Source organism: Sciurus carolinensis, chromosome 12 (assembly GCF_902686445.1).
Source record: "Sciurus carolinensis chromosome 12, mSciCar1.2, whole genome shotgun sequence".
In the NCBI taxonomy this organism is placed as follows: domain Eukaryota; kingdom Metazoa; phylum Chordata; class Mammalia; order Rodentia; family Sciuridae; genus Sciurus; species Sciurus carolinensis.
Window position 1 is genome coordinate 11,343,961 of NC_062224.1, and position 22,800 is coordinate 11,366,760.

The window sequence follows — 22,800 nt, forward strand, 5'->3', positions numbered from 1 at the left end:
CTCTTCCTTCTTTCCCTGCCCCCCATTCCCTGACCTAGGGAAACAAACTGAGATACAACAGGTGCCACATGGAGAGGCCCCTATTCCAAAGAACTGAGGGAGGGCTCCAACCAATGGAATGAAAAAAGTCTCAGTTTAAATTGAATCTTGCCAATAACTTGTAAATGAGTTCATAAGTGGATCCTATCCCAATCAAGCCTCAGTTGAGACCACAGACCTAGGTTCCTGATAGACCATAGAAACTGCAAAGTCAGGCAGGGATCTATCCCATTAATTGATTCTTGCTTTTATTTCTTGCGCTATGGGAAGGAAGTCTGGTCCTAAGCCAATGTGATGGAGATTCAGTCCTACTTTTTCTTCTATTTGGTGAAGGGTCTTAGGTCCCTTCCTAGATGCTTGATCCATTTTGAGTTGAGTTTTGTACAGGGTGAGAGATAGGGCTTTAGTTTCATTTCACCGCATATGGATTTCCATTTTTCCCAGCACCTTTTGTTGAACAGGCTATCTTTTCTCCATTGTAAGTTTTTGGCACCTTTGTCTATTATGAGGTTACTGTACTTATGTGGGTATGTCTCTATGTCTTCCATCCTGTACCATTGATCTACCTGTCTATTTTGGTGCCAGTACCATACCGTTTTTGTTACTATTGTTCTATAGTAGAGTTTAAGGTCTGGTATTGTGATACCTCCTGCATCACTTTTCCTGCCCAAGATTGCTTTGACTATTCTGGGTCTTTTGTCCTTCCAGATGGGATAGATTCAAACTAAAAAGGTTTTTCTCAGCACAAGAAACAATTAAAAATGTGAAAAGAGAGCCTATAGAGTGGGAGAAAATCTTTTCCACACACATTTCAGACAGAGCACTCATCTCTAAAGTTTATAAAGAACTTAAAAAACTTTACACCCAAATTACAAAGAACCCAATCAATAAATGGGCCAAGGAAATGAGCAGACACTTTAAAAAAGAGGATGTAAAAGCAATCAACAGATATATGAAAAAATGTTCAACATCTCTAGTAATTAGAGAAATGTAAATCAAAACTACCCGAAAATTCCATCTCACCCCAATTAGAATGGCGATTATCAAGAATACAACCATAGATGTTGGTGAGGATGTGGGTAAAAATGTACAATAATATATTGCCAGCGGGAGTGCAAATTGGTGCAGTGACTCTGGAAAGCCGTATGGAGATTCCCAGAAGACTTGGAATGGACCCACCATTTGACCCAGCTATCCCACTCCTTGGCCTATACCCAAAGGGCTTAAAATCAGCATACTACAGTGATGCAGCCACATCAATGTTCATAGCTGCTCAATTCACAATAGCCAAATTGTGGAACCAACCTAGATGCCCTTCAATAGATGAATAAAGAAACTGTAGTATATATACACAATGGAATATTACTCAGCCATAAAGAAGAATAAAATTATGGCATTTGCTGGTAAATGGATGAAGTTGGAAAATTTCATGCTAATTGAAATAGACCAAGCCCCAAAAACCAAAGGCCAAATGTTTTTTCCGATAAGTGCATGACAATATATAATGATGGGTGGTGATGCGGGGAAGAGAAGAATGAAGGAACTTTGGATGGTGTAGAGGAAAAAGGGGTGGGAGGGGGTGAGGATGGAAAAATAGTAGAATGAGACAGTATTACCCTATGTATATGTATGATTGCATGAATGATGTGAATCTACATTGTGTACAACCACAGAGAGGAAAAGTTGTACCCCATTTGTGTATAATTAATCAAAATGTGTCTGTAAAAATAAAAATATTTTAATAAAAAAATTTTAAAAAGGGGAAAACTAGAAACAAAACTTTCATCTGTCTTTGGAAGTCTCCAGGATCTGGGGCTCAAATGCAAGCTACAAGAATGATGAAGGGACCTTAGAATACTCCCTTATCTCTTCTTGCCCTGTACTGGCTCTGGGATGTCCAGCTTACTCAGTAGGGTCTTCACCCTAACGTAAGCATGGCTTCAGCCCCTGTTCCCATGGGATCCCTAAGAGTCCAAAGTCTTGCCCTAGGCCCTGGATGAGTGGTCCTGGGATCTGCCACTTTCTGCATCACTTCAGGTCCTCTGTCTCACAACTTTCCAGGTAGCTGTCTGTTTTGAAGATCCCTTGGTGCTTAGAAGGCATTTTCCAAATATTCAATACACCATTGGTCACTATGGAGAATTGAGGTCAACAGACACCTCCTCAAATCTGTAGGACCCTCAGGATCATCTGCTCCAAGCACCCCAACTGTAAAGAAGAAAGCAAGACCATCTTTCCTGTATCCTGTGCTACCAGTTCCACATTCCAGGTGCCAGTTGTTAGGTAGAACTTGACTCAGGCAACAGCACTTTGAAACATATTCTCCACCTTAGAACAACGGTCACCCCCATGGTCATTCTGACCCAGCACGAGAGTCAGCCTGACCTAAACCCCAGACAATACCCTGTAAGGAGAACTGCTACCGGGGGCTGATGCCTTGAGAAACACCTGTTCAACATGGATCAGTGACCACCACAAAGTATGACAGTGACCACAAGAACTCTTCCCAGAAATATCCTAGCAAAGGCTGAATCTCAAAAATTCCCCCATCCCTTTCCCTATACTTCCCTAGGCTGTAAGCAGAGGACAGGTCCTATGAATCCTCCCTCCACAGTTTTGTGCTGCTGCCTTTCCTATTTCCTTCCGTTTAGGTTCTTTCCTCAAAGGTGAGAGGCTTGTCCTAGACCTAGACAAGTGGCGGACGCAGAAGCCCAGGCTCTCAGCCAAAGGTAGCTTGGGGATGGCTCTGGGATTGGGAAGTGCCTGGGAATCTTGGCGACCCCCTTCCCCAGCACCCATTGTAGGTTTCAGCCACGTTGCTAGGAGACTGGAGGAGACGCCACATAACTGTGGGAGAAAAGTCGCGCACCTGAGCACAGGTGGTCCCGCCCACAGGCAGGCGCGGCACCGCCAGTCAATCGGAGAACCCTGCTGCCCATTGGTCGGTCTGCGCCGCGCTCCAACCAATCGGGGCGCCAACTCAGCCCGTCGCAGCTCCAGCCAATCAGGGAGGCCTCCGCGCACGCTGCGCTCGCCTCCCGTCACGGCCGCAGTGACTCGCAGGGGTGGGTCCATGGCGAGTGTCCGGGGCCGCGTCGGGAGCCATGGAGAAGATCCCCACTGTGGGCCTGGGCACCTGGAAGGTGAGGCGGCCGGGCGGCCCCGAGGGGCGGCCCGGGACGGGGAGATGGCGCCCGGAGCGCCCCGGCCGCCCGGCTCCTCCAGGCTCCTCGGGCCCGGCTCCCCGCGGGCCGCACCGGCCCTGGCGGCCGTCCCTCTGTCACTTGTGCCCGCGGGACGGGGAAGCAGGGGCGGCCTGCCCGCCCTTAGCCTTCCGAAACCCGGGTCTAGGGCCAAGATGCCGGCCTGCTGCGAAATCCGGCGGGCCCAAACTTTGGCAAAACAAAATGACCATTTTTTGTCTTTTAAGATTATAATTATTAGCCTATAATAATTGTACAAAATAATGGGTTTCGTTGTGACAGTTTCATAAATTCATATAAAGTGATCGTATCCACCCTCCCTTCCACCCTTTCTTTCCTTTTTCCCCCTCCTGTTCCCTTTCCCCTCCCCAAATAGTCCCTTATTTGCTTTCCCTCCCCTCCCTTCCCTTCCTCTCTTCTCTTCTCTTTTCTTTTTCTTTTTCTTTTCTTTTCTTCTTTCTCATTCTCTTTTCTCTTCTTTCTCTTTCTCTTTTCTTCCTCTTTTTTTTTTTCCCCTTTCTTTCTTGATTTTACATATGAGAGAAAATATTCAATACTTATCTTTCTAAGTCTGGTTTATTTTTGTCGTGTAGAATTACCCCTTTGTGTAAATGATGGAATATTTAGACAACTACATGTCTGAAAGTGGAGACTGCAGCTAGGTATTTCAGAGTGGTATGTGATATCCAGGCCAAGTCTGTACTTCTTAAGTTGTCAAGTTTGGGGAAGCCTACAGGAGAGGCTGTTCTGCTTGAGGTAGAAGACTGGCTGTTTAACTAGATCAAAGCAGCAGACTGGAAGACTGGGAAGGTTATCTCTAGGGAAGAGATGAGGAAATGGTAGAATTGCCAACTTGATTTTAAAAAGAAACTTTGAACTTTAGTTTTTTTCCCTATCTAGAAAGAACACCATAGTGGCTGATAGTACAAGCAGTTTGGACCTTTCCCTCCCTTGAACTTTGTAATCCCTGCTTGGATTTGAAAGACAGTACTAACTACGAATGTGCTCTTAAAAATAATAAAATTAAAAATTAAACTTAGTCCTTTATAAAAAGATGTTCATGAGAAGTCACATGGGAATTATTGATTGAGTCAGGTTTAGAATACTCAGCCCCTGCTGGTCCAGTGTTGTTTAAATTCTCTTTCCTCTCCACTAACCAACTTTCAGAGACCAAGGATATGTTTTGTTCATATTGGTTCTCAGCATCTAGCGTGGCATTTAGCAACCATCCTTGATGGATTAAACTGATTTCACGGTTATGCTAGCTTTGTAGAACAAGTTGAGAGAATTTGTTTTTCTGTTGTCTGAAAGATTTTATGTTAAATTAAGATTATTCTTCTTGAAAATTTTCTAGAACTCTGTAAGTGGTGTTTTTCTTTTGTTTCTAGTTGCTTCATTTCTATAATAATTATAGACTATTCAAATTTTGTTTTTTTAAAAATTATTTTAATTAATTTTTTTTTTTTTTTTTTTTTTTGTGGTACTGGGAATCAAACTCAGGGCCTTGTGCTTGTGAGGCAAGCACTCTACCAGCTGAGCTATCTCCCCAGCCTGAAATTTTCTTTTTAAATTAGTTAAGTTTTTCTGGGAATTCTTCCATTTCCTGTCATTTTTGCAAATTGTTGGCATATTTCCTTTTAAATTTATTTTATATCCATATCCTGATTTTTATTCATGTCATTTTATCTTAAAAATCAATGTTCTTTTAACCAGTCTTGCCAGAATTTTGTCTATCTTATTGAGGTTTTTCAAATAACTGACTTCTAGCCTTCTGGTCTTCTCTATTACATCTTTGTTTCCCAGGTCATTAATAGCATTTTTACTTTTATTTTCTCTTTCCAACTTAAGATGTTTGTTTAATTTACTTGCTTTTAGCCACTCTGAATCTATTGCTTGTTAGATGAAGGTAAGTATACTGATATATTTTATACTCAAGTGGACAGGACACTTACTCTTCAACTGAGGATATAAGAATCCTCAGTTTGCTGAGACTGTAAACTTTCTCCCACAATCTTCCTGTAGTTCCAGTCCCTTCCCTTGCTAGAACCCAGTTTGCAATAACTGTTTTTTTTCCCTGATTTTCTCTATTGCTATGTATCCAGACTATTCATGTGGATTTGGGCCTATGCTCCTTTGTGTGGTAGATTACCTATGTGTAAGTGTATATCATTTGAGTCTACATTCTCTGGTGAACAGGGAGAACTGTGGGTTGGATTTCCCTGACTTGGATAGAACACTTCCCTTCTGCTCGTTCTGCAGGCATCTCCAGGAGAAGTGACTGAGGCAGTGAAGGTGGCCATTGACGCTGGGTACCGGCACATTGACTGCGCTCACTTATATCAGAACGAGACTGAGGTGGGACTAGGAATCCAATACAAGATCAAGGAGGGTGTTGTGAGACGAGAGGACCTGTTTATTGTCAGTAAGGTAGGTTTTTTTAGCTGTGAGGACGTGCAGTCCCAGCCACTGCACTTTTAGGTAATGGAAGAGCTGAAACAGCCTTGCATGGCGCACTCACCAGTTTCCTGATGGGAAGAGATGGCTTTGTTTTCTGCTTGAACCAAAACTAACAAGAACTATCACAGATTCATAAACATTCCAAGTTATATTGTATATAGATTTGTTTGCTTTGTATTATGCACTTGCTCATTCAGGTGGGAGTGCAGAGATCCCCCAATTAGTAAAAACATTCTTTTTTTCTTATATAATAATTTATCAACATACAAATGTCTAAAAACAGAGCGAATCACTTTTCTTTTCCCTGGCATTCCAAATTCTGTGTCTCCATCTTCCTGAGCTTATTCGTGTAAATAGCCTCCACACTTTCTCTGGATCATGCGGTGCATGCGCTCATATGCAGGGTGTTGGTTTCTTTGCTTTTTCTGGAACAGGACCATACCTAACACATTATTCTACAGCCTGCTTTTTTCCACTTGCTTATTATTATGAAGTTCCTATATTCCATCTTTTGGCTAATATATATTTTTATTTTTATTGTACATTAATATAACAATAGAATTCATTATGCCATATTTATACATGCATGTAACATAATTTGAACAGTATCATTTCCCAATACCTTGCCTTTTCCTCCCTTCCTCCTAATCCTCTTGCTGATCTCTACTGCTCTCCCTTCCTTTATTTTTATATCAATTAGGTGCATTCTTTTTTTTTTTTTTTTTTTTTTTTTTTTTTATGGTGCTGGAGATCGAATCCAGGGCCTTGTGCTTGCAAGGCAAGCACTCTACCGACTGAGCTATCTCCCCAACCCAGGTGCATTCTTAAAACTAAAATTGAGCAATGGGCACTTTGGCCCCAGAGGTGAGTAGGACAAAGTTCTAGCCTTCATGAACTCTGTCTCCACAGAAATTCCCAAGCTCAGAATTACCTGGGGTGATTGTAAAAATGCAGATTCCTTGTTCCACAGCAGATCTGCTGAATAAGAAGCTCTGGAAGTGGTGCAGGTCAGGGCTCAGGATGGCATTGCAAACGGGGAGCAGATTGCACATAGACACAGGGAATGAACCCACAGGCTAATGCTGGGGTCTGTTAGAAGCTTGATGTTCTTGAATTACACAGTGGAAGGCAGCAGAGTGATGAGGAATGAGGCTGGCCAGGCTATGAAGTTTTCGGTATGCTATTCAAGGAGCCTGTACGTTTTCCTGGAGACAAAGGAAAACCAACAGGTTTTTAAGTCAGGCAGCATATATTACAGGTAAGTGGGATTTGTGTTGCATATTGGATATCATAGTTGCAAATGAAGCATGCAGTTGAGGTGGGAGACCAGTAAGAAGCAGTGGAACTGGGAGATGATGAGGGCCTGAACTGCAGTGAGAGAAGGTTGGAAAGGAGGGGAATGAGTTTGAAGGATGTTTAAAAAGGTAAGCCTTCTAGACAGTACAGTGGGTGGACTAAGCCGTAGAGAATTCGTGAACTCCTTTGCTTTTGACCGTGAAGCAAACATTAAAGCCAGGAGACCAGAAGCCGTGGATTCACGTTCTAGCTGTCATTAAGAACTGTGAGTATTCATTGTTGGACAGCTCACAGTCACAGCGTCCACATTTGTAAAACGAGAGTTTGAATTTGATGATCTTCTGAATGATTTCCAAATCTAAATTCCCTGATGTTGAGATTTGGGGAATCTTTACAGGGTATTTGCCTTTTTGTTTTACTGAAATACAGTTAATTTTTATCATTCATTATTGCTGTCTAAGCTGGGACAGAGGCTAAAAGAGAAGCTTTGGTTTATGCTTGGCCAGGGAAGGAGACTTCTGAATATCAAGGTAGGGAGAAGGGTAACAGGATTTCTTAATCTTGCCTTAAAGTCTGAAGATAAGTTAGTTCTGAGTGGATCACAGCCAGCAACAGAAATGTGGCTTGGGAATTTCAAAAAGTCATAAAAATATAATTAAAAGAGAATCCATGTACTCACTGCCTAGAAGCAACTACTGTCAACAATGTGATATATTTGCTTTTTTTTGTCTACCCCCCATTTCTGTTAATACACTATACTTGTCACTTGATTTTATTTGGTCTCCTTTCTTTTACTTTATCCTATGAATTTTTGCCTTCACTTGTGGTGACAAAGCCCTCAGATCAACTTATATCACAATTAATAGAAATGTAGGAGAAGTAATGAGGAGAAAAGCAATTATGATTTTTTCCTACTTCCCAGAAGTGAGAAGGAAATATCTAAATAAATATAAGCAACATATGTTAACTCACCTAGTTTAACCTCCATGGATATAGACCTTAGTATCAGAGAAACTTGAACATACAGCCTATTTGAGTTGGAAGTATAACATAAATTATTTTTATTGATACTCCTATCTTTTCTGCCCAAAGGCATTTCTTTTTTCTTGTTTTTGTTTCCTGTTTTGGAATCAGTGGATCCAAATCGCTATCGGTCCTCACACCAAATGTCTTCTGGTGTCCTAAATGTCCCCTGAGTAGGAGTGAGGCAGGTGAAGCCCTGCTATGCAGATTCCTGTAGAGCTTTTCTGAGGATGCTGTTCACCATCCTTTCCTGAGAACCTGCCCTGTTATATTTATTGTCATCTCATCATGAATACTTTGGTCTTCCAGAGAGTAGCTCTGTAGGACCATGAAGTGGACACTGTTTTGACTCTGGATTGTGGCTTTGTGACAAGGGTCTCCTTTCTCCCTGTAGCTGTGGTGCACCTACCACGAGCCATCTTTGGTGCAAATAGCATGCAAAAAGAGTCTGAAGTCCTTAAAGCTGGATTACTTGGACCTCTACCTGATGCATTGGCCCATGGGTTTCCAGGTACTGCTCAGTAAGTGGTTAGACTTATGTGGGTGTTTTAAAAAATGTCAAGATGGTGGGTAACTGTGAAGTGAACAGTTACTTCTCATCATCATGGAAAATTCCTCTAAAATATGGATCAGGACAGAATTTTCAAAATATTTAATGTTTAGGGATTAACAAATATGTGTTTTCTGCCACTTACCATGTGACATGTTAGTGAGGTAGGATTGTAAATGAACAAGGCAGGTGATTACAAAGCGATACCTATAGCTGCTCTAAGGGGTAACTAGATTTTGAGCCTTAGGGTGTCTTTCTCTACCCTCCACTTCCTGTATCCTTTGTATTCTCATCTCATTATCTGCCATCTTGGTGGGAGTTCCAAGAAAAGGAAGCATCCTAGCAATGGAGTCATGAGATGATCTTAAAGGAGATCCCAATTAGTACGCCATTCTGTGTCTGAAGTTATTAAACTTTTAACAATAAGCATGGGAACAAGGTCTTCCTTTCTTACCTCATGAGAAGTGGACAGTAAACTTCAAGACTGGCAGAGACTTTGCTTACCACTCAGTCCACCCAACCCCTGGTCCTGTCAAAGTGAAGGCTGAGACCAGCAGAATAGAAGTGGCATAGCCAGACTAGTATTACTTAGTGACAAGGCCAGCATAGATGATATCTCCTGACAGAGCTCTTCCCAAACATCTGGATTCCCTCTCTACCTAGATTCTAATCAGGGATGATCACAAGCCCCAGTAAAGCTCCTCTCTTCTGGTTCTCACAGCCTGGAGAAGAAGACCTCCCTTTGGATCCCAATGGTATGGTTAAACCCAGTGACACAAACTTCCTGGACACATGGGAGGTAAGCTGAGGCACCTTGTCTGGTGACATCATCTCTGATGATGGTCTCCAGATAGGAATCAGTATGATACGTGTTCAGACCCTGGTTGTCTCCTTGAAGCACAGTGTTTGCAGTGTGGATTGGGAAAGAAAACCTGAAGGACTCAGAGGCCTCAGATGACTCCCTTGTTACCTTTAGCTTAGGGTGGTATGTCTCTCTGAAACATTATTTTAGGGACTATTACTAAAGACCTCTTTTGTTCCCCCTCAGTGTTTACTTATTTTTAATTAAAGATGTCATGTATTTATTTCACAAAATACAGAAGAGTATAAAAAAGAAGATTTAAAACTCCATGTTACTATTACTCTATGGTAGCCACTATTAATACTTGGTATTCCTTTTAGTTTTCTTTTAAGCATTTCAGGACTATAATATTGGCAGCATGGTACAGCTCACAATGGGGAGGAGGAACAATCAAATGGAAAGAAGGTCAACAAGTACCACGCCCATTTCCAGGGTCCAGATGATAGATGTGAGGGCCCAAAACAGTGATGAGAGGAACCAGGGAAGTGGTGGATTTGAGTCTTGTGGAAGCCAACCAGTAGACTGGTGCAAGAACAACCCAGTGGGAACACAGCTGACCCAGAGCACATGGTCTTGCTACCCAGTCTGGGTAACAGAGCCTGGGTATGTTTGAGGCCCAGGAAGAAAATGAACTTGCTGAATTCAGGGCAGAGCTTAAATTCAGGAGATGAAATCTGGAGACACTGGTGTGAGACTGATAGGTGAATCCATGGGTCCATGGGGGAGTCTGTGGTCATCCAGTGAGAGGCATGAGGGAAATGACAGACAGGGACACCCCTGGGCTGAGCACCACTATCTTCTCCTTTTGTGGATCAGTGGAACATGGATACCTACTACCATGTGTCTGAGGTGTCAGGAGCAGTGCCTTCCAGATCTTTTTATCATACTGGGGTACCTCTCTTGAAAAATTCATGTTAAACTCTAGGTTTTCCATGTTGCACAAGCAAGGCTCTGGTGTTTGCAGCAGCTCGGAGTAATGGTGCACCAAAACTCATCAGTGACTGTCCTCGTGACCCCTCAGGACTTACTCCTGACTATCCACACTGACATGAAGGCCGTGCACTTTCTTAACTGAGGGGGCAGACTGACTTGTAGTCAGTAACAGCTCAGGGCTTCAGGTTGCTCTGCTGGTGAGTTCTTAAAATGTTAAATGGTTAAGGTGGAATAGGAGAGTGATGGTACACCAATGTGCTTGGGAAGATGATCACATAGGTGAAAAACAACAGTGCACACAATTGCAAAACACAAGATCAACAATTACTGAGGGTGATAGAATATTAGTACTTAAAATGTGCTGGGTTTGCTCGATTTTGTACATCATTTCGTGTAATGTTGAAACAACCCTCTGATGTATATAGACAATATCATTCTCATTTTGTAAACAAGGAAGTTGAGGCTTATGGAGGTGATGTAATTTGCCCAGTGTCCCCAGCTAGTAAGATAGTAAGATATGAAACTGGGACTAGAACTTACATTCATAAGTATAAATTCTCAAACACACAGCAGAGTCCTTTGTTATTATAGGCCATGGAGGACTTGGTGATTAAAGGGCTTGTGAAGGACATTGGCGTGTCAAATTTCAACCATGAACAGCTTGAGAGGCTTTTGAATAAGCCTGATTTGAAGATCAAGCCAGTGACTAACCAGGTGAGCTGGTGGGAGAATGGAGGGCTTAAGTAAGGTAGTTGGCTGCCCAGGTGTTACCTCCATTTGGCCATGCTGGAAATGGGAAGATGTGTGAGTCACAAAGGAGATGTTTTTCTCCTGTGACTGTCAAAATTGTAACCTGGGATAGCAGTTAGGCAAAGTGACAGGGTGAGCAGGCAAGTGACTCTCTTTAAGGCTTGTGTGATTGGGCAGTGCTGTTCATATGCGCGGTGTAATCTGGAACTTGATTCTCTATGTGCAGCTATAGGCATATCGGGAAAGCAATCCTTCCCACTGCCTCTTCCAACCCATGCAGACTGACCTCAAGAAAGGGATGCATGACCCAATACCTTCAGCCCAGTCTTGTGTTTTCTTAATGCAGAGGAAAGACTTGGGAGCAGAAGACTTTTGTGTTTGCTAATCTGACTGACTGACTTCGAATGTCCAAAGAGCATTTTTGCAGCACTTTATTTTTCTTAAATGTTTTATTTACATAGACAGAAAAGTGCACATGTGTGAATGGAGCTTGATACATTCTGTAAACTGAGTATAGCTTCCCAACCTGCATTATGGTGCCCCAGAAGCACCCTACCATGCTCCTCCTTTCCTCTCTATACCCCTATCCTGCAGAGGTAGCCACTGTTCTAATGTTGAGCAACATGGGCTATCTTGTGACATTTATAGTTGAAATAGTAATGTACCCTCAATTCTTGTGTCTGGGCTCTTTCACCCACCATTGTTTGCTAGGTCCCTTCACATGCACATGGGAGTATAGTCTTCATTCTCATTTCTGTGTGGTATTCACTGTGCAAATATGCTATAGTGAACTTACCTGTCCTTCTGGTGTTAGGCACTGGGTGGACACTTGGTATCTTCGAGTTTGCAAAAAGGAAGAGTAGAGCATCACTTCATTTTTTTTTTCTTGTGATATAACATACATACAGAAAAGTGTATGAGTCATAGAGAGTTTAGCTCCATGAATGTTCACTAGTGAACACACTTCAGTATTCAGCACCCACAGCAAGAAACATGATCATCAGCCCTCCATAAACTTCCTTATCCTGTGCTAGCCCCCACCACCAAGAGCAACCACCAACCTGACTTCCAACACAGATCAGCCTCTTCTAAGACCCTCTATGCACATGGTCCACTTATATGAATGATGGTTTCTATTTTGAGTCAGGATTTATTGTTGAGCACCACTTTGAATACCTAGGAATGGTTGTTGTCTTGTCAGGATTGTGAACAACTAGAACTGCAAGACCAGAAAGTTCTACAAGGCTCACGTTTTCTTCTGTAGGTTTTCCTAAAAGCTTATCTTGCTGGATGTACATGATCCTGACAGGAAAGACACTATTCAGAGTGCTAATTCCTTTTGAATGACCACTTAAGTCCACATGTAACTTGGAATTGTCCATGAGAATTTAGAGCATATAGAAGTAACCACAACCTTGCTTTCAAGTTTCTCAAATTGTTCACTAATATCACCTTTAGTGTGTATTTGTCAGATGTAACTCCCTAATTTTATTAATTTATTCGACAAATATTCACTGAACACTTTCTCTATGTCTGTATTGCTCTCAGTGTTGGGGTTCGGGTACACCCAAGAAAAAAACCAATTGAGACAAAAATCCCTATCTTCATAAAGCTTAAATCCTAGTGATGACAGACAACATAAATGAAATATATGAGGTGTTAGATAATTGTAGGTGCTGTAGAAGAAAATAAAGGACAGGAGAGATGTAGGAGCTGCAGAACATAGCAGCTTTTCCCTGAGCAACCGAGGAAGGCCATGCCAAGCAGGTGATGCTATAGCGAGTAGGTATTTATGAGGCTGTGGACTTTTAGGCCTTTACAGGACCTGTCATCCTGACCCTGTCATTGCCCAGCCTGCCCATGTGCAGATGAGGACATCCAGGCCTTGACCTGGGGCCTGCAGCTAGTCAGTGGTAACCAAGACACCAACATTGGTCCCGTCTCTTAGAACTTTCTTAGCATGTTATTATCTGAATTTTGTGGTATGCTGTGATTCTGTTTATAGATTGAGTGCCATCCATATCTTAATCAGAAGAATCTGATTAGTTTTTGTAAAGCCAGAGATGTGTCTGTGACTGCTTACCGTCCTCTTGGTGGCTCCAGGTAAGGATGAGTCAGTGGCTGTTTTATTTGGAGTCCTGGCAGCAAATAGATGCCACCCTCCCATTTCACATGGAGAACTGGAAGAACTTCATCAAGAAGGTATGGGCAGGATGTGGAAGGGTCTCAAAGGGCAGTCACACCCTCAAGCCCCTGGGCTAGAGATAGGGAATTGTTACTAGAAGCTAGAGCCACTTTCTCACTTTTTAATGGACTTAACCAGCCACAAGTGACCCTTTTGCTGAGCTCCCCACTAGTAAATCAGTCAGCTATTGACTTCTTTACTGGAACATTTCACAGACCTCTTACTCATTAGATGATGTAAATTCTACATGTTATCTTTCCCCCCAAACTTGAATTTGTACTGTGCTCCCTCTATCAGCTACTACCACCCACTTAGCCACCTAAGCCAGAAATGGGGAAATCATCTTTCCATTCCCATGCTCTAATCCCCCACCAGGACCTTTTGATTGTGCCCAGAGAACTTAGATACATGTCTATGGATCTCTATTGTTACCATCTTTACTTGGGCGAAGCAAGTATTCCCTTGGGTTCTTATAGGAGCCCTTTACCTCCTTCCCAGAGCCATGCCATCCCAGTACCTTGCTCACTGGTAGCAGACGGTAGCTGTTTTCATGTAATCATGTCTCTTTCCTGCTTAGACAGTCATCAGGTCTGGCTGGCTCATGAGGTGCAGCTGCTGTGGCTGGCTCTGGCCCCCTCTCTCGCCTTGCTGTGGAACTTCACCTCATCAACCACATGGAACTACCTGTAGTTCTTTAGATAGAACAGGTTCTTCCTATTCTCTGTGCCTTTGCATATACTGTTCTTTTAAAACACAAATCTACTTTTTCTCAATCTCCTGTCTCTTATTTCTAAGTGAAGGTTCAATCTAGCATTACCTCTTCCATGAAACCCTCCTGCACACAGTCCATGTCACTCTCTTGTCACGATTTTAATCAAAGTTAAAGTCCCTTGAACAAAGAGACTGTGTCTTATTCGTTTTTCTGCTCTCAGAACCTAGCTCAGTGCCTGGGTCATATTAGGAGGATAGGAAAGGCTGAAATTATTTGAATTTTATTACTTTCATGTTTTCCATGTGAAGTGGGGTACATGTATTTGAACTTGGTAGCTGCCAAGGAGTTCCTGGAAGGCTGGTCATGTACCAGAGCTAAACTTTGGGATGGAAGGGCTTCCGATTGATGAGTAGGAGAGCCCGCAAAGGAAAGGATACAACTAGAGTCCTGGTCCTATGGAAAGAAAATACATGCTGTATTTGGTGGTCTTGGGACCCTTTGAGGATTATCACCAGTCCAATGCTTGAAGCATAGTAACTGCTTAATGAATCTTAAATGGTTTTTGAAAAACTGGTTCCCCATAGTTATCATAGTCTTTCAAAACCTCTTGTAGTGAAGTTTTTGTGTATTCAGTGACCACTTTTTCATGGTATTAGTGATGTACTTTTATGACATTCTCACCATCATTAACAAAATTTGCATAGCAGTGCTAGAGACGCTGTGCTAGGTCCTACAGTAGAAAGCTAAAGGCATTAGAGGGTCTGTCACCACCTGCCAAAGCATGGAGAGCCCATTGCTTGGTGTGTTCTGATGCTGCCACCTGGTTCTTGATAAGAACTTCAGAATGTGCGTGAAAAGGAATGATGTGTAGATGTGCTCACACAGTGTTACCAGTGATTTTCTTCAGACAGGATTTGAGGTAATGTGCTTTTCTGCATCCTTTAAATTTCCAACATTGAGTATGTGTTGTGATGAGAAAATACTAAACCTTTCATTTTGGGGAAAGGTTCTATTTTAAAGAAAGAAGAATCTGTGCTGGACTTCCTGGCTCACACCCTGTGCTCTCTCTCTCTAGGGAGGGAACGGACTTGCTGAATAACCCCACAATTCAGAGAATTGCAGAGCACTATGGCAAGTCATGTGCTCAGGTACTGGGGAGGGCTGTCACATCTGGGAGCTACTTTTCCACATCCTCTCCTTCCTGAATTCCTGAGGCTTGTCAGTTTCTAGGAAGGGTTTAGTTCACCTGGATGAATGGATGACTCATCAGAACTTCCCAGTGTGGAAAGTGGGTTGGTTGCCTCTATATTCCCATTCATTGAAAGCTTGAGCTCCTACCTCCTCACCTGCCAGGACCCAGGAGTTCACTGGCACTCCCCTCTGCTCCACCAGCTGCCTGGAAAGCTAGTGCAAAAGGGAACAGAGAAGTCCTTTATTACAATTGCTTGTTCTTGCCCAGTTCCTTTGGGGACTGGACACATGTTAAGGAAATCTCATTAAGGTGTGAGCAAGTTCTTGACCTTTTCCTTGGGCCAAGCAGTTAATTCAGACATACCAAGAGAACTGTTTGGAAAATGCCAGTGAGATTTCTCAAGGGCTTTAGTATGAAGAAGACTTGTAGAATCTTGTACAATAAGACTCAACAAGCTGTTAGGAAACGACTTAGGTTTGACTTCATGTGAATACCTCTGTGTGATGCCAACTTTCCCCTGCAGATTTTGATCCGGTTTCAGATCCAGAGAAATTTAATAGTGATTCCCAAGTCTACCAACCCAAATCGGATTCAAGAAAACATCCAGGTAGGTGTTTTCCTTCTTTTATGTTAGAGAATTTGGAAATGTATATTAGGTAGGGTGGACTCTAGCTACCATAACAAACAGTCCCAGCATCTCTGTGGCCTTGACACATCTTCAGTCTATTCCTCTGCATTGTCTTGGCAATCAGTCTTTCCCTCAGTGGCCAAGGCCCTAGGCTCCTTCCATCTCACAGCTCCCCTCTTTGCTGGAACTTGGTTCCTTTGCCATCCAGCCCACCATGGGAAGGAGGGAAAAGACCTGATGGGAGAGATTTGGGGGGGCCATGCTTGGGAGTCAACACCTAACCTCTTTTCACATTGAGTGGACTGGCACAATGATGGGGCCACACTGACCCTCAAGGAAGGCTGGATGTTGTCCAGCCACGTAGTCATAAAGAAGGGGAAGAAGGTTGGTAGCAGATGGCCCATCTGCCATGTGGAGGCATGTTCACTGGTCATTGGAGGCATGGACCTTGACTGTTGTTGGGTTGAGGGATCCAGCCCTGACTTGTCTAGAGACTTGAGAGGTAGGAGTGAGAAAACAATGGGGTAGGTATCTTTATTTGCCACAATGTGTATAAAACCCAGAAAGATAGTGGTTCATCTAAGGACAACATTTTGAACCTCAACCAAGAATTACAGAAGTATGTGAAGTTTGTTTTTCGAACTATGTGTGCCTTCAACCCAGAGGGTGCACTCTATGCGCAGTAGTTAATATCATCAACTTGGGATTCCGACAGGCCTACCCACCCCTTAACAGCTGTGGGACCTCTCTAAGCCTCGGTTCTCATCAGGTTCATGGCACGGAACATTGTAAAGTTAAACATAATGAGATAGAAGGTGATTGGCACAGTGCCTGGGTATGAAAGTGCCTGGTAATAGCTGCCAGTCATCGTCATGGGAAATCTCTCATGTAGTCCACACTCACTAATCATGTTAGTAAGTGTAGACCTGTATGCATTTGGGGTTGTTGAACACCTGGATCTTCAGTAGACATGGTGCTCTGCCTAGATATTGTGTCAGTTTTTGGTTTTCTCGTTGCCTCTGCAAGGCACTGCTGTTTCCTCGGGGCTCAGTATAACAGCTAGCACAAAGTTCCTGTGCCCAGACATATCCATTGACTGCCCTGTTTTTGGCAGTGCCAATGCCCTCAGGCTTACTGTGTGTCAATCTGACTGGAGTTGGGCACAGCCTCTTTGTTGGCAAGGGTAGCATTCCCAGTAGTGGAGGTAGGGTACCCACAGTGAGGAGACCTTGGGAAAGGAGCAGAGAACCATGCAGTGCTCAGTCCTCTCCTGAATGGGCCCTGGCCTGTGGAGCACAGGTTCCCTTTCCCAACTACCACCTGTGCATTTCCCTTCATCCGTCCTGGAGCATCCTGGTTTAAAACAGTTCAAATCAGCTAAAGGTGACCAGCCAACCCTTATGCCTGAAGAGTGTGAATTTGGCAAGCTGTAAAATCTCTCTTAGATGACTTCTGACAGGTCTCAGGCCCAGATCTTAGGCCAGAGGTTAGAATTTGGCATACAGTAACTGACATTTGACTCATTCCTGGGCTCAAGAAGATCATCTGACCCTCTGAATGTGAGGACCCCCGACCCATGGTGGTTCATGGCAGCCTGATGGTTCAGCAGACTGCAGGAAGAGCCAAATCTCCCTTCAGTTCACCCGTAGCAGCTCTCAGCACCTTGGACTGAAATGGCCCCTCATGGCTATGGATGTGACTCTGGGATGTTGGGGTACAGTTGGGTGCCCTGTTCCTTTGCATTAGGTCAGCCACCTACTGGGGAAAATGCTGTCTCTGGGCCAGCTGGAGACAGCTGTCTAGTCTTAACTGTAGGGACTCTCTAGAGCTGTTTCCTTTCCCCCTTCATCCAAACTACTCCACCAGCACATCTGTCCCTCCTGCTTACACTGTGTAACTGATTGCTCGTGGCTTCAGGAATGATCATCTCCTGGGGTCCAGGCTGTGCTCCCATAGGCCTCTCACCTCCCCAGGGCGTGTTGGAACTACTTGCCGTGCCTTCATGCCCTTCTCTGATCAGTCCCTCCCCAGTGATGGGTGACACTCATGAAATGCTGTTGTGGAAGTGGGTCATCAGCATCATCCTCCAGTGTGAATGACTTGGGAGGGGGTGAGAATACTGCTCCAGAAGAAACAAAACGTGATTACTCAGAAAATTGATTCTGTAACATGGATGGTGATAGAGTGAACAGTTTCAGGGGTCAAGCGGCTCACTAGTTGGTGAGAGGTATGTGGAACAAATGGTTCATCTTTTGCAGGGAGGAAGGTGGGTCAATAGAAGAATATTTTTGCTGCACCTTTTGACTATTCCCATACATTCTTTACTCCCAAAAGATAAAAGCAGCATGTGTCTTGTCTTCCCAAGGTTTCCTAAAAGTAGCCAAGGGTAAGCCAACCCATGAAGTGAATTAAATCAAAGTGCGTTTTGGGAAGGTTGACTGTGATGCAGGGGAAGTTCCAAAGGTCAATGAAGCATTTCTTTCACATTCTCTTGTCCCTTGCAGGTGTAGTACGGTGCTTTGTTGGTAGTATGCAAATTAAATATGAATGAACAAATTTCCTTTGAAAATTTTATTTTGGTTCCAGGTGTTTGATTTTGAATTAACAGAGGATCATATGGATGAAATCATGAGTCTGGACAGACACCTCCGATTGGTCACCTTCCCCACGTAAATATGCCTCTTTTACTCCTTTCTAAAATAAGCAGAGAAATATGCCAATTAGATGGTTGACTCATGGATAGTTAGTTTCCACATAAATTCTAGGTTAATTAAATCTTCTTATCATAATTCTTTCTTGTTTGAAAATGGGCCATTGCATGAAGCCAAAGACTAATTTATGTTCTAGGGAATTAAAAATACATAACTATGTCATTTAAAATGTTTCTCTTAAAAATAATAATTCCTTGTTTCTGTATTTTTATTTTTTTTCTGTTTTTCAGAACTGAAAACCACAAAGACTACCCTTTTCACATAGATTTCTGAGACAGCATCCCTTCTCCTGGTTGCTGCTCTGCTCACACAAATTGGATGGTTGGCACCATTGAGCCACCTCTGCAGAGGCTCTGTGGTTGCCCTAGACCAGTTGTAGCCAGGGATGGGACAACAGAGTGAGTGTGGGTGGAGGCTTCCCTGGAGCAGAAGCCTGGTTCTCTGAGAAATCCAAAGAATTAAGTGTCATCTAAGTAATGGAAAGAGTGTAGTTCTGTGAGTGGTTGGGAACTGTCCAGGGAATCCACACAGTTCCTCAGGATCATGTAATGCAATGTAATTTCTACAAGTCAGTCCATGCATTTGCCATGCTCCAAAAAGAGATATCCAGCCTCCTAGATGAGAGGTCGTAGATCATTTAAGTGCAGCTTTTCTTTAGAATTTAGGGTGTCAAACAAAGGGAGGGTGTTATGGTTCAGATCTGAGTGTCCCCCAAAAGCTCATGCCTTTTAGGCAACGTAGCATGTTTAGAGGTGAAATGATTGGGTGATTGGGTCATGAGGGCTCTGACCTCACCTGTGGATTAATAATTCGACTCCATTTACTGGGAGGTGGTGAAAACTGTGGGCAGGTGGGGCATGGCCTTAGGGATTGTATCTGTCCCTGGGCCCTTCCTGTCTCTCCATCCTTCCCAGCTGCCATGAGCTGAGCAGATTTCCCGAGCTAGCACACCATGGATGAGTCCTCTGAAACCATAAGCCAAAATAAATCTTCCCTTCTCTAAGTTGTTCATGTTAGGTATTTTGATCACAATGACAAAATGCTGATGTAACACAGAGGAGAGGTTCAAGGAGCCAAAATTCCTTTACATGTCTACCCAATACTTGCAGTTTAAGAATTATCCTTTCCCACTGATTAAAATTGAAAAAAACAACACCTGCATAGGAATGCAAAGAATGGCCAGTTGGGGTACTTTCAATTAGGCATTCAAATCTTCCTAACATGCTCTAAAATTTTGAGATCCCATTTTGTTTCTTATCAGTCTCTCAAGAGCAAAGAAATTACTTCAAGTCCTGTCACAAAATCATCCGTGTGTTTTGCTTTGACAAGTGTTTCTGGGCATAGGATTCTTTGTTTTTTTTTTTTTTAACTTGGCAGATAGCCTTTGCCTTGGTTTGTCCAACCTATGATCAGACTTTCTTTCCTTGCATGGAAATTGCCTTGTGCCTGGCAGGTACTGTGGTGGTGACCATGCCTGTCTGTGACCAGGTAACCTTCCCACAGGAGACTATCTTCAGAGACTAGAGTCTCTGAAGTCAGATGGTGATAATGATATTAGTGGCTTTTAATTTGATGTCCCATCCTCACCATTTGGAATGCTTATTTTTGCTCTTAGAAGATTTTCAGAAACAATTAGGGAGAAAAAGAGTAAACTAAATCAATTGTTGATACACATTACTAACCAAAAATAAAACCAAAATTAAGGTGCTCACAAAAACAAGAAACTTTCAATTAGGCATTAAAAATCAGACAAAATATTGAACTAGGCACACAGAACCAAAAGAGAACTCACCAGAAGATAAGGATAAACGCACAGAATGTGAGTTCTGTGAAATCTGACTTCTCACCAGGGTGGTGTCCTTGGACCTGAGAGGGCTTGTTAGAAAAGACAGAAGATGCCTATAATCCCAAAAAGGGGGGCAAGGTCTTTTTCTTAAGGTGACCTTATTCAAACCAGATGCCAAGGAGTTAACAGGGAACATCTCCGAGATCCACCAGAAGAATCAGGAGCTTGCCCTGAAGTGAGACTCGCCAGGCCAGAAAGAGCAAGTCACAGCCATGGAGAGGACTAAGACGGAACCTCAGAGCCACACTCAGCCCCAGGACCAGCCCGGCATCAGGAGCGGCACCAGCAAAAGTCTCACTCCGACACCAGATATGCCAGCCTAAGTGACAATCAGACATTCTCTAAAGAGCAAGGACACGCACCGGGGAATGGCAGAGTGCTGTCACGGGAGTACTGTGAGGAGCTGGGCAAGAGGACCTGGCACTAGCAATGTGTCTGACTTTGGTATCAGCTTAAGCTAAGCTGGGTACATTTTAGCTTAGTGTCACTTTTGTCTTAACCAGTTGTTAGATCCCTCCTCCAGGCCCAAATTGTGGGGCCCACTTGGTATCATTGCCACCCAGGACAACTCTTCTGTCAGTTCCCCTGATAAATTGCACTTCATGCACTCAGGGTCTGCCGGCTCATTGCAGTGTCAGAGCACCTTGGAGCTGAGTCTCATGCCCTGGGACCAAATTGGTCCAGAACATGAACACTATCAACATTTTCTTGTTTTCAGACTATGACACAAAATTAGAAAAAAAATATGCTTTACGGTTAATAAGGTAAAAGTTACATGTCAGATGCCACATTCCACAAGCTTTTATATCCAAATAAAAATACAAAGCCACATGAAAATCTTAGTTTGTTTATAAAAGCAGAAATTTTGTTGAACAGATTTTCAGATGCCAGTGCACTACATATTGAAATCAATTTTCAAAAGTTATACAGCCAGCTCAATGTTTATAGCAGTGCAGTTCACAACAGCCAGGTTATGGAACCAGCTCAGATACCTTTCACAGCAGAGTTTTACTCAGTCATCAAGGAGAATGAAATATGTTACTTGCTGATAAAGGGATAGACCTGGAGAACATCATGCTAAGTAAAATAAGCCAGATTCAGAAAGCCTAGGATGGAATGTTTTCTCATACGCAGAAGGTAGACCAAAATAAAGAAAAAAAAGAGGAGGGTTGAGAAATCCCATGAAAATACAAGGAAGATCAGTGGAGTAGAGGAGATTGAGGGAGAGAGGGGAGACAGGAAAAGATGATCAGTGGAATGAAAAGGACCAAACTCTGCTATGTACATACATGAATATACCATCATGAATCTCACCATTATGCACATCTATATAGCCTCAATTTTTAAAGACTATAAATAGAACGAAGACCACTAGAGTAGAGGAAGGGGAACAGGAGAAGGGAAGAGGGGAGGGAAAAGGGAAGTACCCTGGACTGAATTAGGCCAGATTATATTCCATGTATATATGATTATGTCAAAATGAACCCCAATGTCATATTACTATAACATACTAATAAAACAAATAAAACATTAGTCTACTTTTAAACTAACAATACTACTGTGAATTATAGTAGTGGTTCCAAAAAGAAAACTTTGTTGAGATTTGTCATTCTGTATTGTTAGAGCCAGTTAATGAGGAAGCCATCTGGGAAACTGGCCATAGACAAGTCTTTAGGTGTATATCTGTACAGCTCCAAACTATACAGGTGTATGTCTCCAAAATAAAAAGTAGTCCTGCTTCCATAAAAGCAGGTAGTGCTTGCTCTTGAGTGAAATTTTTAAATAATAATTATTAAGTCTTAAAATACATGGTAACCCAGACCTTCCTCAATTATTTTTGTGATATGCATTATTTATGTATTTACTATTTTTTTGTATGTGAATGATTTGACTTCAAGTAAGGATGAAATTGTGGAAATCAGTCTTTCCAATGTCAAGAGTATCCTGTAGCTACAGGAGTCAGAACAGTGTGGTACTGGTGATGGAGCAAACTCATAGGTTAAAGGAGCAAACAGAACACCCAGCCACAGATCTATACAGTAACCCTCAACCAGTTTTCAACAAAGGTACAGAAGCAACTCAATGAAGGGAAGAGTCTTTTCAACAAATTATGCTGGAAAAATTGGACATCCACAGAGGGGAAGATGAACCTTGGCTAATGTGTCATACCTTAATCAAATACTAAGTCAAACTTTAAAGAAACTAGGAGAAAAATTGGGAGTATATAGAAATAGGGAAAGAATCCTTAGACTTGAAACCAAAAGCATGATCCATAAAAGAGAAAATTTATAAATTGGACTTCTCCAAAATAAAAAACATTGTTACAAAATGCTAGCAAAATAAATTAAACTTTTGCAAATAGTTTGTGGTATTTCTTGACCATACCACCTAAGCTATTTCTTCATAATAAATT

General features: G+C 42.6%; 1 protein-coding gene across 2 annotated transcripts; it reads left to right on the forward strand.

The window, feature by feature from the left end:
- The first annotated feature begins 3,046 nt into the window (after positions 1-3,046).
- Positions 3,047-21,580, forward strand: Akr1e2 (aldo-keto reductase family 1 member E2). Of its 2 annotated transcripts, none has more exons than XR_007104330.1 (10): positions 3,047-3,182; positions 5,502-5,669; positions 8,413-8,529; positions 9,290-9,367; positions 10,955-11,077; positions 13,119-13,216; positions 15,086-15,141; positions 15,726-15,809; positions 18,417-18,499; positions 18,772-21,580. XR_007104330.1 is itself a non-coding variant. In XM_047520712.1 (10 exons), exons 1-10 carry the CDS (start codon positions 3,144-3,146, stop codon positions 18,812-18,814), a joined length of 906 nt encoding a protein of 301 aa, XP_047376668.1. In that variant the 5' UTR covers positions 3,047-3,143; the 3' UTR covers positions 18,815-21,580. The 2 variants fall into 2 exon arrangements, 1 of the variants encoding a protein (XP_047376668.1); XM_047520712.1 differs by having other exon boundaries at positions 15,086-15,158.
- The last annotated feature ends 1,220 nt before the right edge of the window (positions 21,581-22,800 follow it).

Coding starts and splice junctions, on each gene's coding strand:
- Akr1e2 (XM_047520712.1), top strand. CDS start 3,144: ATGGAGAAGATCCCCACTGTGGGCCTGGGCACCTGGAAG. Junction 5,670..8,412: donor ACCTGTTTATTGTCAGTAAG/GTAGGTTTTTTT, acceptor TTCTCCCTGTAG/CTGTGGTGCACCTACCACGA. Junction 11,078..13,118: donor TCAAGCCAGTGACTAACCAG/GTGAGCTGGTGG, acceptor TTCTGTTTATAG/ATTGAGTGCCATCCATATCT.